At 41.7% G+C, this 16,048-nt stretch overlaps 1 protein-coding gene across 1 annotated transcript; it reads right to left on the bottom strand.

Annotated features, from left to right (window-relative positions):
* Positions 1-3,853: 3,853 nt before the first annotated feature.
* Positions 3,854-5,362, bottom strand: LOC308101308 (26S proteasome non-ATPase regulatory subunit 5-like; the record flags this gene model as incomplete). Its single annotated transcript, XM_080450732.1, has 1 exon — positions 3,854-5,362. The coding sequence occupies one exon, from the start codon at positions 5,360-5,362 to the stop codon at positions 3,854-3,856; it is 1,509 nt and encodes a 502-aa protein (XP_080306858.1).
* Between the last annotated feature and the right edge of the window lie 10,686 nt (positions 5,363-16,048).

The raw sequence follows: 16,048 nt of genomic DNA, 5'->3' as shown, positions 1-16,048 counted from the left end.
TTTATATTTAATATCATATGGTGTATGTCCCTCAAACCTTTTTCAAAAGGTTTGAGCCTAAATCATCACTCAGATATACTCATCCCAAGTCAATTGTCTCTGGCTTATACAGCACTTTCAGCTGCAATACCAAAACGTCCACTTGGGCAGGGGGGGGCTACTGAGCAATTCTGTCTGTTTTATTATAAAAAAATATTAAAAAATTATAAAAATAAAAGAAAAAAAATGGAAAAATTCTGCATAAAAAGAAGCATCTAAGAAAAATACAAAATCGGAAAAAAAACACTTTGAACATTTTTGAACAATTCCACCAAGTGTTTGAGGTGCCTGTTTCACCCACTTCCGGGGGGCGGAGCCAAAATCCGAGCCCGAAGTATTTGTTCGTAGACCCCCACTTAGGGGGGGTAGAAAAAGTTTCGGAGCGATTCGGGCACTTTTCATTTAACATTGAGTTTGCCATCAAAAATGTTTGTGACATCATGAACATTTCCATTCTGAGATCGCCTGTTCAGACACGCCCATTCTGGAAATCCATGAAATGAGAAGGAATGACTGAATTAAAATTTGGGTACAAGAGACACTGGGGACCCCAAAAAATACAAAGAAAACAAGAAAAAAGTGATTTTCATGGTGTAGACCCTTAAATAAACTGAATACGGACTGACTAATCAATAGGAAAAGTCATTTTGGGGGTGAACTATCCCTTTAAAGGTGTCATGACATTCATTTTCACTTTTTTTATTTTCAATGTTTTATTTGGGGTTTTATGACCTCAATTACACCCAAAAAACCTGAACTTAGAACATTCAGTGGATTTTCTGTGGTCTGGGGTTTTCTGAATAATTAGGCTGAAAAGTAATCTGAGCTTGGCCCTTCGACAGTGAGGTCACAGTCGATTAATCCCGCCCACTCTCCTCCTCGCCCCTCCCCTCCCCTATCCTTTCCTTTGGGGGGGGCGGAGCAGAGGCGATGATTGACAGGCAAAATCCCTCACCAGCGACACCCGCAGGCAAAGATTTCTTTTTTCATTGCAGTTGAAAAGGCTTTAGAAATGTGAGAGAAAAACACCTGCCATGGATCACCGGAATGGAATTTTCACTTAAAACTTTTTGTACACTTTTGAAGGACCAGGACAAAGACTTTGAATGTGGTGTAAAAGTGAATGTCATTAAACCTTTAAGGTTCCATTTGCTATTTGGTTCCATTTGCACGCCTTCGGAGTTACAGTGTGTATTGTAAGGGTCCATTTGGTTCCTATCATTTAACTGGCAACCCCTCAAGGACCAAGATTCTTGAGCACAAAGCACAAGGACCAACAACCTCACGTGACAAAGGTCTACAGACCAACTATACTACGCTGCAAACACAGGGATTATATAGACAAGGATTAATTAACAGGACACAGGTGAACTCAACAGACAATCATCACTGGGATAGGCTGGGGGACTAAGAAGACACAGGTGGAAACACTGACAAAATCACTAGACTGGTTAGACAATGCAGGTAACTAGGCAGACAGGAAACACTGAGAGCGATACTACAAAATAAGGGTGACAAATGAGTTGACCTTTAAATTCACCTCAAGCAACTAACCTTTCTAGCTTTGCATACAGAATACTATTTTATGTTAGGTTAGTGCTAATTTATTTTTGGTTCACTATGAAAATGTGATGGGATGAACTGGACACCATATTCTCAGTAGCCTACACTATTTAATGGGAAACTGCAAATCAGTAACTGTTGTTTACACACAAACATTGACTTTATTGACCTAAAAAATTACTTCTGTGTACTTAGACTGTATATTATTCAACTCATCATGAGCAGAGCTTTCATTAGAGCCTAATAAGATGGCTCTGTGACGATTCTGAAAAAAAAACAAAACGTTTGGAGCTCATAATTGGCAGCCATCTTGCATTCAAAGGTAAAAAAATTGTCAAATCATTATATAAACACCAAATATGTATTCCTTGACCAAAGTAAGCTCTGAAACCATGTATTGTGCATCATTGTAGGTCAAACCATTAAAAAGTTCATTTTCATGGCAGCCATTTTGGATTTTGGTCTCTCACAAATTTTCCCCGCCCCTTTTAGAAATACACCTGTGCTAAATTTGACCCTCCTAGATGACAAATCCATTGAGAAACGGAAAACTCAGGAGGAAATGATCTTTATTCAAGACCTGTCTGTGTCAGCATTGTAACCATAGACTGTATAAAAAGAATGGACGAAGCGACGCCATTGGTTTCTACAGACAGACCGTAAATGAAGCCGATTGTTCAGGAATTTCAAATCCGCCATCTTTCAATATCGCGTCATATCACGTCATATCCTGCAGAATGCCACTAGACCAGTATTGTTTGGGTAGCTTGTCAATCAAATCATCCCGCCCCTCCTAGAGCATAGCCTACTTTATCGTCAATTATAAAATATATGGAACCATAATTTACCAAAACACATATCATGATGATTGAAAGGAGACTTTAAACTAGCGACTGGAAGTATATAGTATTTATGACAATGTTTATTAAGGTAAGAAAATCAAGTCTAAAGTTCGTCAAAAACCCATCCGCTTGTGTTGAGATAAATTCTTTCTGACACCAGCAGGGGTAAAACAGCGAAACTACAGGCCATTCATATGAACTGTCACTTGAACTCTCTTCCTTATTCGAGTCAACGTTTGCGAGATCTGACATAAAATTGTAGTCACTTAGGAGATGTGTGACACTAGTGGCGAGGCGTGAGATTTATTTATAGTGTGAGAATATATCATGATTTAGGTGTGTACAGTACTGCTTAATACTGTCTATGCTTGCACATTGGCACAGCCATGGCTCTCTGGGAAAATCTAAAACAGTTCTCTGCTGCCGTCACCTTTTTTTTTAACGACGTGACTCCTATGGGGTGGGCTGTCCAGAAGAGGGTTCTCACAAGCCTTTTGACCGATACGTAACACATTCCTTGTGCACACTGCCGATAGGCCAAGGAAGTACCTCCATGCATTTAGTTTTTTAACATAATTTTACTTTATTCTTTTAATGGAAGTCAACGGGGGTCAGGTCGGGCTGAAACCTATTAAATATTATTGTTAAATATTCAACTTTGTAGAGTCATTGGAGGTCGGATTGAGCTATAACCTTGCCCAAATATGGAGATTATTGACATCATAGGCTACTGATCTGATGTCTTGGTGTTCACCTTTACACCACACTCTCATAATACAGTTAGACTTTGATATTGTTGCTGTCGGATGGAAACCTCATATGTCCAAAACCGTTACTTTTCAGGAAATAGCAAAAATAGCAGATCTACAAGGTCAGAACGTGATGTGACACGGTGTGAGCTTGTAGATCTTCTGTTTTCACAACTGCCTGACACTCTTGTATGATGAACTAGAGCATTAAATGACAAAGGAACATAAAAATGTTGAAATTTGGAGATACAAGGTTTCTGCCTGACAGCGATGATATTTAGAATTATACGTCCTTCCCCTTAGAAATGAAATCTATTCCTGTGTATTCTGGAACATCTTTAACAAGAATAGCGGGTTCAGCGTCAATACCATTTGCACCAATGGAGAAGCTGTGCCATTTTTGTCTTTATAATAACCATCTGCACCAGAGTGATTTGTAATGTGATAAGTGATGTATGAGAAACAAACCGATGTGATAATGTGATAAAACTTGAAAACCTTTACTTAAACTTACACCCCAGTTGACTGGAGTCCCCCCCGGGGGTCTATAAAAGGCCACATCCTTTCTTCCCTGTACACTATACAGTATATCTTAACCGAAAATAGCGCACGTTGCAACACCCAGTATGCTGGGCTTCTTGTGGCTGGGTTGCCCTCGAATCAATCTGCTTCCTCTGTGGCGACTGCAGCCCCAGCCTGAACATAGTAGGGCCCTTCTCTGAGGTAGCTCTTCAGATGCAGGTAATGCTGGCTGCCCAAGACACTCGCTGCTGTCGTTGAGTTCGCGAGCGCCTTCACCAGTTCAAACTTGGCGTCCTTTACCTCCTTAGTTCTTCCCGTTGTACGGTCTACGACAAACTCCATGAATCCCGGGGTACCGATCATTAACCGTTGACCCCAAGGCTGAGGAGCGATGGCCCTGAACACGCTCAGCGCCGCACAGCTCAGCTCAGGGAAGGGCTGCGTGCTGACTCTGAGGATCATATCTATTGGATTGTCCGACAGAAGGCGGAACCAGGACTCCGTCAGAGCCAAAAGGTCCGGCGTCTGCTGCTCCGACCGCAGACGGAGCAGACGCGAGATGGACTCCAAGCAGCGGACTCTCATCTCCGTGGCTCCGGTCGCTGCCAGCTGACTCATTCTAGACAACACTGCCTTGAACTTCTCTCCTGCTTTCTGCAGGACTTGTTTGCCCTCCACGTTGGATCCGAGCAGCCCCAGAGTGTCCAGAGCTATCCCGGTCATTGCAGGGTCTGGGCCCAGAGCCATCTCAAACACCTTATTCTGGAAGGCTGGGTAGCGCTCGCACACATGCCGGGGCCTTTCCACTATGGCCAGCGTCCCAAAAAACGTCACCAAACTGGGCAGGTATAGAGAGGAGAATGAATCCGCGTCGGCTCCTTGGATCATGTTGGAGAACATGTCCATTATGCCGCGCAGCGCAAGAAACTGTCGCCCTGGCTGGCTGTGGGCTAAATTGGTCACCATCTCAATGGCTGTCGCCCTAATCAATACATCATCTCCAGTCAATTCCTCCAGCAACTGAGAGAGGATATTGGCACAATAACCAAGAGAGATGGCTGACACGGATGCGATGTTGATCGCCAGCTCATATACTCTGTATCTGGGAATGTCGCCTGCAGCCATCACATCCTTTATATCATTCAGCAGGCTGCTCTGGAACAACGCTTCTAATCCAGCCTTGGACCGGCTTAGTTTGGACAGGGAGCCGACCGCCTCTTTTGCCACAGATATCTCCTCTCGGCTGACGCAACGGATCACTTCGCGAAGGATGTCGTGATTCTTCAGGAGTTCGGAAGCCGCCTCGGGGTCCCCCGCCATCCTGCTCATCTGCGTCAGAGCCAGTGTCTTGACCGTCTTATCGGGGTGGACCAAACCGGCCCGCAGCTCCGACTGGAGCTTCTGGGCCACGTGAACAGGACTGAGCGCCGGCAGAATGTGATGGAGGATGTCAGCACACAGCTCGATCTGTTCTCTTTCATTCGTGTACAAAAGAGAGAAGATCACGTCGAGCCACTGCCCGTGAACGACCTCCCTGAGGCCGCTCGCGGGGATGGATAAAAGGGCTGTTTTCAGATTCTGCAAATGCTCGATTGGATTGTCAACACCAGATATGTTCTCCAGCAAGCTCTCAATGGAAGATGCCATGTTTTAACTGACTAGTGTTAGAGGCTAATGTGCGGTGCATGAAACATGATCTAATAAGATAACACGAATAGTACACCACCTTGTTTATATATGCTGCTCAGAGTTTTTCAATGACGTCACACACTCTCAGTGGTGGAAAAGGTACTCAAATGTTTTACTTAAGTAAAAGTATCAATACTGCAATGTAGAAGTATACTCTGTTACAAGTAAAAGTCCGGAATTCTAAATTTACTTGAGTAAAAGTACAAAGGTATTGGTATAGAAATGTACTTAAAGTAACAAAAGTAAAAGTACTAAAATGTTTGAAAATAGCCGATCTACAAGCTCACAACGCGTCGCGATGCGACGCGTTGTGAGCTTGTAGATCAGCTATTTTCAAATAGCCTAGGTATAAAATAGGGCTGAAGTGGTAAATGTATGTTTTGTAATAATTTAATAATTTATATCAACAAATTGACTAGTAACCAAAGTTTTCAAATAATTGTAGTCGAGTAAAAGTACAATATATTTACAGTACTATATATATAAGTACAGTACTTGAGTAAATGTACTTAGTTACTTTACATCACTGCACACACTAATTACCAATGATATCAATTTTTGCAGGCATGCTTATCGTTATTTGCACATACGTCTTCTCTTAAATGGCACTGAAATTCAATAGAATTTCAATGCCGGTTTCCAGCCGAAAACGTTTTAAAGCTAACGGCAAACCCTAACTGAACCCTGCCGCACATTTCACCCATAGGATATACTGTAGTGGTTCCCAAAGTGGAGCACGGGACCCCCAGGTGGTCCCCAGCAAAGTTAGTTAATATAGCATCACAATCATTTTAACCACTTTATCAACTGGTACGTACATTGGCTATTCAAAAATAGCAGATCTACAAGCTCGTGCATCTGCTATTTTGATATCAAATTGTTATTATTTTATTATTTTTTTATATACAAAATGTTTGGAATTTAGTTGTTTACATAAATCTTCTCTTCTGGGGTCCCTGGCACAAAACATTTTCAGATGGAGGTCCGTGGCCTCCATCTGGGGGTCCTTGACATTTCAGATTTGAGAATTGGAGAACCCCTGGGCTATTCTTGACTGGATCGACAATTATCTCTGTAACCTGTTGTTACTCGAAGCGGCTACTAGATGGCCATGCAAGTCTCTCATGCACTCATCTGCACTGGCAAATGACCTGTGAATGAATGACAGGGTCATTCACTTTATGCATTTTATGTAATAATTTGATATCTGCTGTTATTTGATATCTTGCACAAGAGACTGCGGAACACTGTCACACACTTCATGTATATTTGATATTTTTACTCAAATGTACTTAGTACTTAGTCTGTAGTTAAAGTTTTTAGGCATGTAAAATGTTTCCCATTCCTCCAACTCAGCATCATCCCCAATGTCATCCAGCCCGCCTATCTGCCATTTGATTTTAGGTGGATTCTTCAGTTCAAGAATCTCATGTCTGTGTTTGGACACCATGTCTGCCACCTGTTTATGGTAGTTGTCACCTGCACAGTGGAGGAAATCATTCACAACTTCTTGCATACAGTACGTGCAGACGCCAATTTTCAGAACAATGGTCTCTTTTCACTTGCAGCTTTGTAGAGATCCACCTGGATGTAAATTCACGTTTTCCTACACAGAATTATGTAGCCAGAACGATGCGTCATGATCTTTAGCCGTTCGAATGAATTCACCGGTTATCGGTCTACGAGGGCAACGGTCCCACTGCACTGTCCCAGACTCAGAGCAACCTCAGGAAGTCAAAGGTACTCTGATCGGCGCTGAAATCTTTTCCCCAAATATGGAATCATACGTCATAGATACACTGTATGTCACACTGTATATTACTGACATCCTATGACTGACATCATCATAGATGACCGATGTCATAGATTAGCAGATTTATTTTAATTCCTCCAAGTTTTGCTGGTCTATCCTTTATTTCTGTGGGGCTCTTCTTTAGGCAGGCATGTGTAACAGGGAGACCTGTCTCCAGTGGTGTAAACAGTACATTTACTCAAGTACTGTACTTAAGTACAATTGTGAGGTATTTTTTACTGGAGTATTTCCAAGTTTCAGTACTTTTACTTCTACTCCATTACATCTCAGAGTCAAATATTGCTATATATACTAGTTACTAGTAGTTAGTTGATTATTATTACAAAACATACATTTACCCCTTCAGCCGTATATACATTTAGGCCATTTGAAAATAGCAGATACAAGCTCACAATGCGTTGCGATGCAGCACATTGTGAGCTTGTAGATCGGCTATTTTCAAAGATTTTTATACATTTGAAAACTTGTGAATAGGGACATTCTGCACAATGAGTACTTTAAGTACATTTTGATACCAATACTTTTGTACTTTTAAATTTTTAATTCTGGACTTTTACTTGTAACAGAGAATTTCTACATTGCAGTATTGATACTTTTACTTAAGTAAAACATGTGAGTATTTTTCCACCACTGCCTGTCTCCATTGAGGGTTCTGTGTCCACGTCCCAATTGCAATTACTCAGGTGTAAGTAGTCACTGATTACCCCCTTCCCTATAAAGCCTGGCGCTCATTCATTTATTTCTGCTTGGCTCTCTATATGCATTGGCTTGTCTGAGCAAGGTAGGCAATGGATTGTTGTTTTGCTTTTAAACTTATTTGTTTAGACCATTGTATTTCTTTTTAATGGTTCTATGTTGGGGCACATATGCCTCAGTGTTGAGGTCGAGGATCAAAGGCCAAGAGGCTGTTTGTAGGCCAGGTGTTCGGGCCAAACCTCACCTAACCTGAGGTACGTGGAGTAATGTTGCCTCTGTATATATTGTCATTCTAACATAAATCTATACTTGTAGGCTTGTACTCCAGCCATTGTGCCCCTGTGTACTCCCCATTGTGCCCCTGTGTACTCCCCATTGTGCCCCTGTGTACTCCCCATTGTGCCCCTGTGTACTAGCCATTGTGCCCCTGTGTACTAGCCATTGTGCCCCTGTGTACTAGCCATTGTGCCCCTGTGTACTAGCCATTGTGCCCCACTCCTGCCATGCACCAAGTGCCCCTGCCCTATACACAGACCTTGACTGTTGAGGTGTTATTGCTGTGTAGTGTGTAGTAGTGTTCTGTATATTGTTTATAATGTATTTTTGATGTATAATTATAATGCATTGTGGGGGCTAACTGTTGCATTTTGCTTTATTTTATAGGCGTAGCTCCTTAGCTCCATTGCTGCCTTTGCCCCTTTTTTAGACCGTTGTTTGTATTGTCTTGTATTTCATTGATGACCCGCAACTGCCACTTGCTAATTGTCATTTCTTGTTACCCAGATAGTTGGAGGCGACTGCAGTCGCACTGTGGGGGAGAACTGTCTGGAGGGCAGATGTGACTTCTAGTCATTGAAATGAGGGCTCTTGCTCCCCTCCTATCCACTGCATGCTGTGTGTGTGGTTTGTAGTGTGCACCGTAGTGTGTAAGAGCTTTACAGTGATGTAGTGAAGTGTTTGAACCCTGACCCTACTAACCCCTCCAGCTCTCCTCCCCCTACAGTCTGACTGTGGCTTCTCCTACCAGCCTTTGCTGGTGTTCAAGTGTTTTGTGATATCGTAGTGCTTTTTCACCGTTTTAACATTAACTTGTGACTAATAAACTAATTAAATTGTAACTTCCATGTGTAGAGTATTCTATTTTTGTTTGGTTTAAAATAAATGCACTTCATGATCTTGAGAAACACGTCTCCGCTCCCTTCCTTTACAAACAAACCTGTGTTGCAATTCATTGTGGTTTAGCACTTTAACGGATTCCTTGGGTGAAACTCAAGATGGCGTAGTCACTAAATCAACTATAGTTTTAGTCGACTAAAATCATATGATATTTAGTCGACTAAACTTTGACAAAATGGGGATTTTTATTCAAAAAACTGATTAAAACTACATCAAACTTTGCTGTCAAAATTAACACTGAAGGCAAGAGCAGAGGAAGGCCAAAGAGGAGGTTTATGGATGCAGTGAGAGGACATGGAGGAGGCTGCAGTGAGCGAGGAAAGGGGACTCTCCACCAAACAGACTGGCAGTCTGTTGACAAAAGGTGGCATTTAGTTCAGCACAAACTGTCGGCCGACGTTAATGAGGACTCATTTTTAAAGGCAGTGTTGCCAAATTTTGTGAGAAATAAGGCCGGGTTTAGGAAAATATGAAACGCATGAGCACTTTAAACCTATATGCAACGGCTATTTGAAAATAGTTCTACAAGCTCGGCTATTTTCAAAAACTCACAACATTTTCATGAAGTGAGAACCACTGGAAACGAGCCTAAATAAGCAACTATACACTTTAGAAACGAGCCCAAAAAAACGCAAACGGAAACTATAAATTTTTACAAGCAAGACTCCAAAGTCTCTTCTAATAAGCCGACATGGCAACACTGATTACAGGGGGCAACAACCGTTTCTCTACTCGTGCTTTGATTCACTTCACTACCCCACGGCTATCGACCACTCTACAGGTCGGGACACGACCGAACCTGCTCGGTCGTTAATCGACGGTAATCTAGAAGTCCACGACACGGCGCTATCTACAACAGGTTGTTGGCAGGAGACGCTTTCCGATTTCGGTGCGGTGGAGAGCTGCCTGAAGATGCAGAGAATAGAAGCAGATGGCAGGTGATCTTCTGCGGCGAACCTTGATGGGAATTAGCCAAAAGAAGAGTATATCTCTGACAACTTTATACATCTCTCACATAGTAGCTATTCTGTTTTCTGTTTGCCGCTGCCTTTGAGTTATTTTTCTTTTTCTCGTTTCTTTTCTCTTCTGCTCTTTAACTGTATCTATTCATTTTCACTTTTTTTAAAATTATTAATCCTCTATGCAATGTCCCTCTGGGCACCCACCAGTAAAAAAAAAAGGAACATATTGATTTGCCTCTGAGGGGCACCACCTCCTTTTTTGTGTAGAAACAGGATATCGGTTGGCTCCCTCCCTTTTCTCCTGGGTGCTTCTGTGTTTATTCCTACTAATATTACATGTTCAAGGCAGTGGTACACACACACACACACACACACACACACACACACACACACACACACACACACACACACACACACACACACACACACAGGTGTACCTGGATGTTTCATGTTTGTCTGTTGTCTTTATAGAGTCACAACTAAACATTTTGTTCAAAGCTTGTTGGTCAACCACTTGAGAGACTCTGTGTATTTACATACAGTTTATTTAAACGGATCCCCATTAGCTGACGCCTTAACGTCAGCTAGTCTTCCTTGGGTCCAAGACATTAAAATAAATTAACAAAAATATATAACATATCACAGTGTATTACAATGAAAAAATATACTTAAAGTACCAAAAGTAAAAGTTTGAAAATAGTGTTTGAAAATAGCCGATCTACAAGCTCACAACGCGTCACAATGGGACGCGTTGTGAGCTTGTAGATCGGCTATTTTCAAATAGCCTAGGTATAAAATGGGGCTAAAGTGGTTAGTTACTGTAAAGTAATTAGTAACTGAAGCTTTCAAATAATTGTACTGGAGTAAAAGTACAACATTTGCTTCTGAGATGTGGTGGAGTAGACGTAAAAGTACTGAAAATTGGAAATACTTCAGTAAAGTAATTTTTTTTTTTTTGACTTAAGTACAGTACTTGAGTAAATGTACTTAGTTACTTTACACCACTGCTAGTATGTCACAGGGACTTGCCCCCCCAATCCAACCCTTGATGCTGAGGGCCGGCCAAGCAGGAACAATTATTTCATACTTTGGCTATAAAAAAATAGCAGATATATAAGCTCATAGTGCTGTGGCACCGAGTGCCGCAGCACTATGAGCTTGCAGATCTGCTATTTGTACGTAAACTCCACAAGTCCCCTGCGTCTCCCCCCGATTGACGCCGCTGTCCGGTTCAATTCCCTGGACCGGCAGGAAAAAAATCTGGGTGGGGAAGTGAATGGCCACCACTTACGCCTATACACGAATCCACGGAGCGCTGCCCTGGGCGCAGCCATTGCTGCGGTGTCAACGCTCCGTGGACGCGACACCGCAGCAATGGCCGCCTACAGGCAGCTACAGGCAGCGCGTCTGTGGATTCGTCTATAGGCTCCCCCAACACCGCTGAAGTGCCCTTGAGCAAGTTACTGAACCTCCAACTGCTCCAGTGGAGCTGCTCAGTGGCCAATAGTACCAGGCTGTGTGTGGTTGTACTGGTCAGCTCCCAGGTTTTAATGTGTGTTTTTGTCTGTGTGTGTCTATGTGTTATGTGTGTGTGCAGGACGTTGCTGGAAATGAGCACCTGTGTTCAGCTCCTTGGGTAAATAAAAGTAAGAAATATATAATGGTCTCATCTTATAGTGCTTGGTGTGGACGACAGCCCTTAACTCTCGATTGCCATGCAGTATTCTAATAGGCAGTGGTGTAAAGTAACTAAGTACATTTACTCAAGTACTGTACTTATTTCCAATGTTCAATACTTTTACTTCTACTCCACTACATCTCAGAGGCAATATTATACTTTTAATCCAATACAATTATTTAAAAACTTTAGTAGTTGAGAGAGAGAGAGAGAGAGAGAGAGAGAGAGAGAGAGAGAGAGAGAGAGAGAGAGAGAGAGAGAGAGAGATCCTCTTCTTAATGTCTTGCGTTGGAATTTCATGCTTTAATTAACATTGATACTGACCTACTGGCTATGCAGCGCGACCGGTTTGTTGTTAACCCCCCCACACCCACACCCCCCCCCCACACACACACACACACACACACACACACACACACACACACACATCACCTCTGCTCTCCTCGGCTCTTCGGATTAACATCTGATCTTATCTGATTAAATTCCTCTAGTTTGTTTCTCTTACGTAAATGTTAACCACACTGCGTAGGCTGTACTGACGGAAGCTAGAAGTGACCACAGTTTAACTGTAGCTTCATGATCTCTCTATAAACAGTCACACAACTGCCCATCACTAAGAACCAACACCAAAAGAGTTAAATAAAAGCTAAATAACGAAAAGAATGAATAAAAGGACAGGTATGTGTGTGTGTGTGTGTGTGTGTGCGTGTGTGTGTGTGTGTGTGTGTGTGTGTGTGTGTGTGTGTGTGTGTGTGTGCGCGCGCGTGCGTGTGCGTGCGTGCGTACATTTGCACAGTACTGATGCTGTACATAGTCTTCTGGCAATAATGATAATGAAAAAGTATAGCCACAAGTGGAAATTAACTGTGTCTGAGCACAGAAGATGACTATGAGAAGATGAAGATGAAGACTTTCAGAAGATGATGAATAAGAAGGAGATGGAAAAACAACAACAACAAAAACGATCACAGTGAATGGACCATTTCTCTTATATCATCAGTTATTCTAGCATTTGAGTCTAAGGCAGTGGCGTAAAATAACTAAGTGTATTTACTTGAGTACTGTACTAAAGTACACTTGAGGATTTGAGGATTTTTTACTGCAAAGTATTTCCCATTTTCAGTACTTTTACTTCTACTCCACTACATGTCAGAGGCAAATTTTATTTTACTCAATTTCACAAATTGTATTTTCACAACAATTATTTGACAGCTTGTAGATTTCGATTATTATCACAAAACATACATTAACATCTTCAGCCAATGCGACGCATTGTGAGCTTGTAAATCTGCTATTTTCAAAAGATTTTAATGCATTTTGAACTTGTGAAATGGGACATTCTGCACAATGAGTACTTTTACTTTTGGTACTTTAAGTATATTTTGATGCCAATACTTTTGTACTTTTACTCAAGTAAATTTTGATTACTCTTGTAACTCTTGCTTTTTTTTGTAACAGAGTATTTCAGCACTGCAGTATTGACACTTTTACTAAATGATTTAAGTACTATTTCCACCACAGGTCTAAGGTATAGACGCCCTCCTGGAGGTGTATGTATGACTAAATGAAATTTCAACCACACTTTCATAACAACTGATTTCACACCCGAGGCCCTCTTTCTATTATGAAAGGGTTAAAGAAATCCCCCTTTTGAAAGATGACAAATACTGGAATCTTTCCATTCCACACAGAAAATAACAGGAAATAGTTTATCACTTAAGGGCGCGCTCCCACCAAGAGTTGGCTGGCCGCTGTTAAACGCAGGTTGTGCGCGGCCACAGTTTTTTGCAGCCAGCGGATTCTAAAAAACGGGAGTGTCGCGCCTGTCACTCACTTTCAGGAGCCTCCCCGTAGCCCGCACCGCCTGTGCCTGCTGCCTTGAGCACCATGTTGCTTCCTGAGTCTTGAGACGGTCCGCCTTCGACTCACCCGATTGGACAGAGGGAGAAAATCAGCGCCTGCCTCCAGCAGTTTTATGCTTAGTCGCGGAGAGCAGATAAACGCAAGGTCTGCGCGACTAGCGGAAAAATCTGCTCTTGCGTGAATCAACGCATTTGCATTGACAATGCATTGGCAGATTCTGCAAACAGCGGCCAGCCAGAAAATAAGTTACTCTTGGTCTCTGTCGGGTGGAAACCTCATATGTCCAAAACTGTGACTTTTTAGGATTCAAATTAAAACATTGCAAGAGCGTGGATCTGCTACTTTTGATACGTTTGTGTGACGCTGTAGCGTGATCAAATAGGGCGTTAATTTACGCCCTACAAAAGGTTATAATAATATGGAGATAAGAGCTTTCTGCCCGACAAACAGCGACTTGCTGAATCCTTCCAGCATGTCTTGAATGGCACGTTCCTGGAAAGTGTCAAATGGCCCAATGCCCCCTGAAGCAACCGCACTGTTAGAGTGCGGGGCCCAACAACCAGTGGTGGAAAAAGTACTCACATTCTTTCATTAAGTAAACGTATGAATACTGCAATGTAGAAATACTCTGTTACAAGCAAAAGTCTGGCATTAAAATTTGACTTGAGTAAAAGTAGAAAGGTATTGGTATAAAAATGTACTTAAAGTACCGAAAGTAGAAAGTACTCATTATGCAGAATGTCCCATTTCAAAAGTTCTCAAATGTAAAAAATATAAGTATGAAAATCTTTTGAAAATAGCAGATGCTGCTATTTTCAAATGGTCGAAATGCCTAATGGGCTGAAGTGGTTAATGCATGTTTTGTAATGATAATCAAAATCTCCAAAGTAACTAGTAACTAAAGCTTTCAAATAATTGTAGTGGAGTAAAAGTATAATATTTGCCTCTGAGATGTAGTGGAGTAGAAGTAAAAGTACATAAAATTGGAAATACTCCACTAAAGTAAAAGTACCTCAACATTGTACTTAAGAACAGTACTTTTTTTTTTTTTTTTTTTTTCTAAATTTTTATCCCGCGATTTTTGTAACCCATTTTTTTCACCCGGTGCCAATTTCCTAAGTGATCCTGGGCGCTACACCAGCCCTACACCAGCACTACACCAGTCCCCCACAGTAGGGAGGCCAGGGCCGAGCTCATGCTTCCTTCAGGCATGAGAGCCAACTGAGTAGTTAAGAACAGTACTTGAATACATGTACTTAGTTACTTGACACCACTGCCAACAACACGGTAAGCCCCCCCCCCCCCCCAGCTAGGGCTGTCACCATTATGACATTTTACCTGATTGATTAATTGTCGTACAAATAATTGCGATGAACGATTTAATCGTGTGGCTTTTAGGCCTTGTAAACAAAAGTTGCACGGGGGGGCAGACATGACAAGAATTTAGACACACAAAGACATGGCCGATACGCAATAATCAAAATAAATAATGCACTGTATCATGGCCAAAATACGCCAATATTTTACACTCAAAACACGTCACATTACGTGTTGTTAGCTTGTCGATCGGCTATTTCCATACATATATTTTTAAATGTTTCAAAATGTATTAACCTTTCTCCACATGGAAAATGACTGCAAAAGAATTTGCGATTATCTCAAATAGGCCATTATGTAGTACAGTGGTTCCAAAACGTTTTGCCCGGGACCCAAACTAGTGAAAATAGCAGCTCTACAAGCTCACAACGCAGCACTAATGTAGATCTGCTATTTTCAAAACTGTGTCTTAACCTTTTTTTTCTCTTTTGGAATTGTTTTTAATTCATGAAACGTATCTTTAAATGTAGGAAACGGAGAAAAAAATAGATATTTACTCGCGACCCTTACGAATTTTCCGCGACCCAAAGATGGTCCAAACCCACTCTTTGGGAAACAGTGATGTTGTACTTGTGACAGGCCAGCAGACAGAAGACACATCCCCAGGACGGGATACCAACCCCACCCAAGGAATGGAGAAACTCACCGCACGCCCATACCGTGACCACGCCCAGGCACGCCCACTCTGCAGAGCCCCATTCAGACTTTAGTTTGATTGATTGATTGAATACTTTATTAGATTATTAGACAGAAATGTAAACAGCACGTGGTACAGTCAGACATTAAGGCTTAAAAGGATAACACAAAAAAAGTCCTGGGGATTTGTTTCTATTGTGGTCCAATGTATTCAATTCATCAATATAGCATAAAAATAATTACACAATAATACATGTCGTCAACAAATACAAAACACTAATATGTACAAAGGAGAAAAAGAAAAAACCGCGGCAGTGCATCCTTTCGATGGGAATTTACATTCCCACTCCCCTAGTGGTCTCCCGATAGATGTTTTTTCAGGACAAATTAGAAAGAAACCAGTTATTCACATCCTTTAATGGATGGTGGCAGGGCATTCCACA

The sequence above is a fragment of the Gymnoscopelus braueri genome (genome assembly GCF_963280865.1).
Source record: "Gymnoscopelus braueri genome assembly, chromosome: 15".
NCBI classification, from domain to species: Eukaryota; Metazoa; Chordata; class Actinopteri; order Myctophiformes; family Myctophidae; genus Gymnoscopelus; species Gymnoscopelus braueri.
This window is presented reverse-complemented; position numbering and strand designations above follow the sequence as displayed.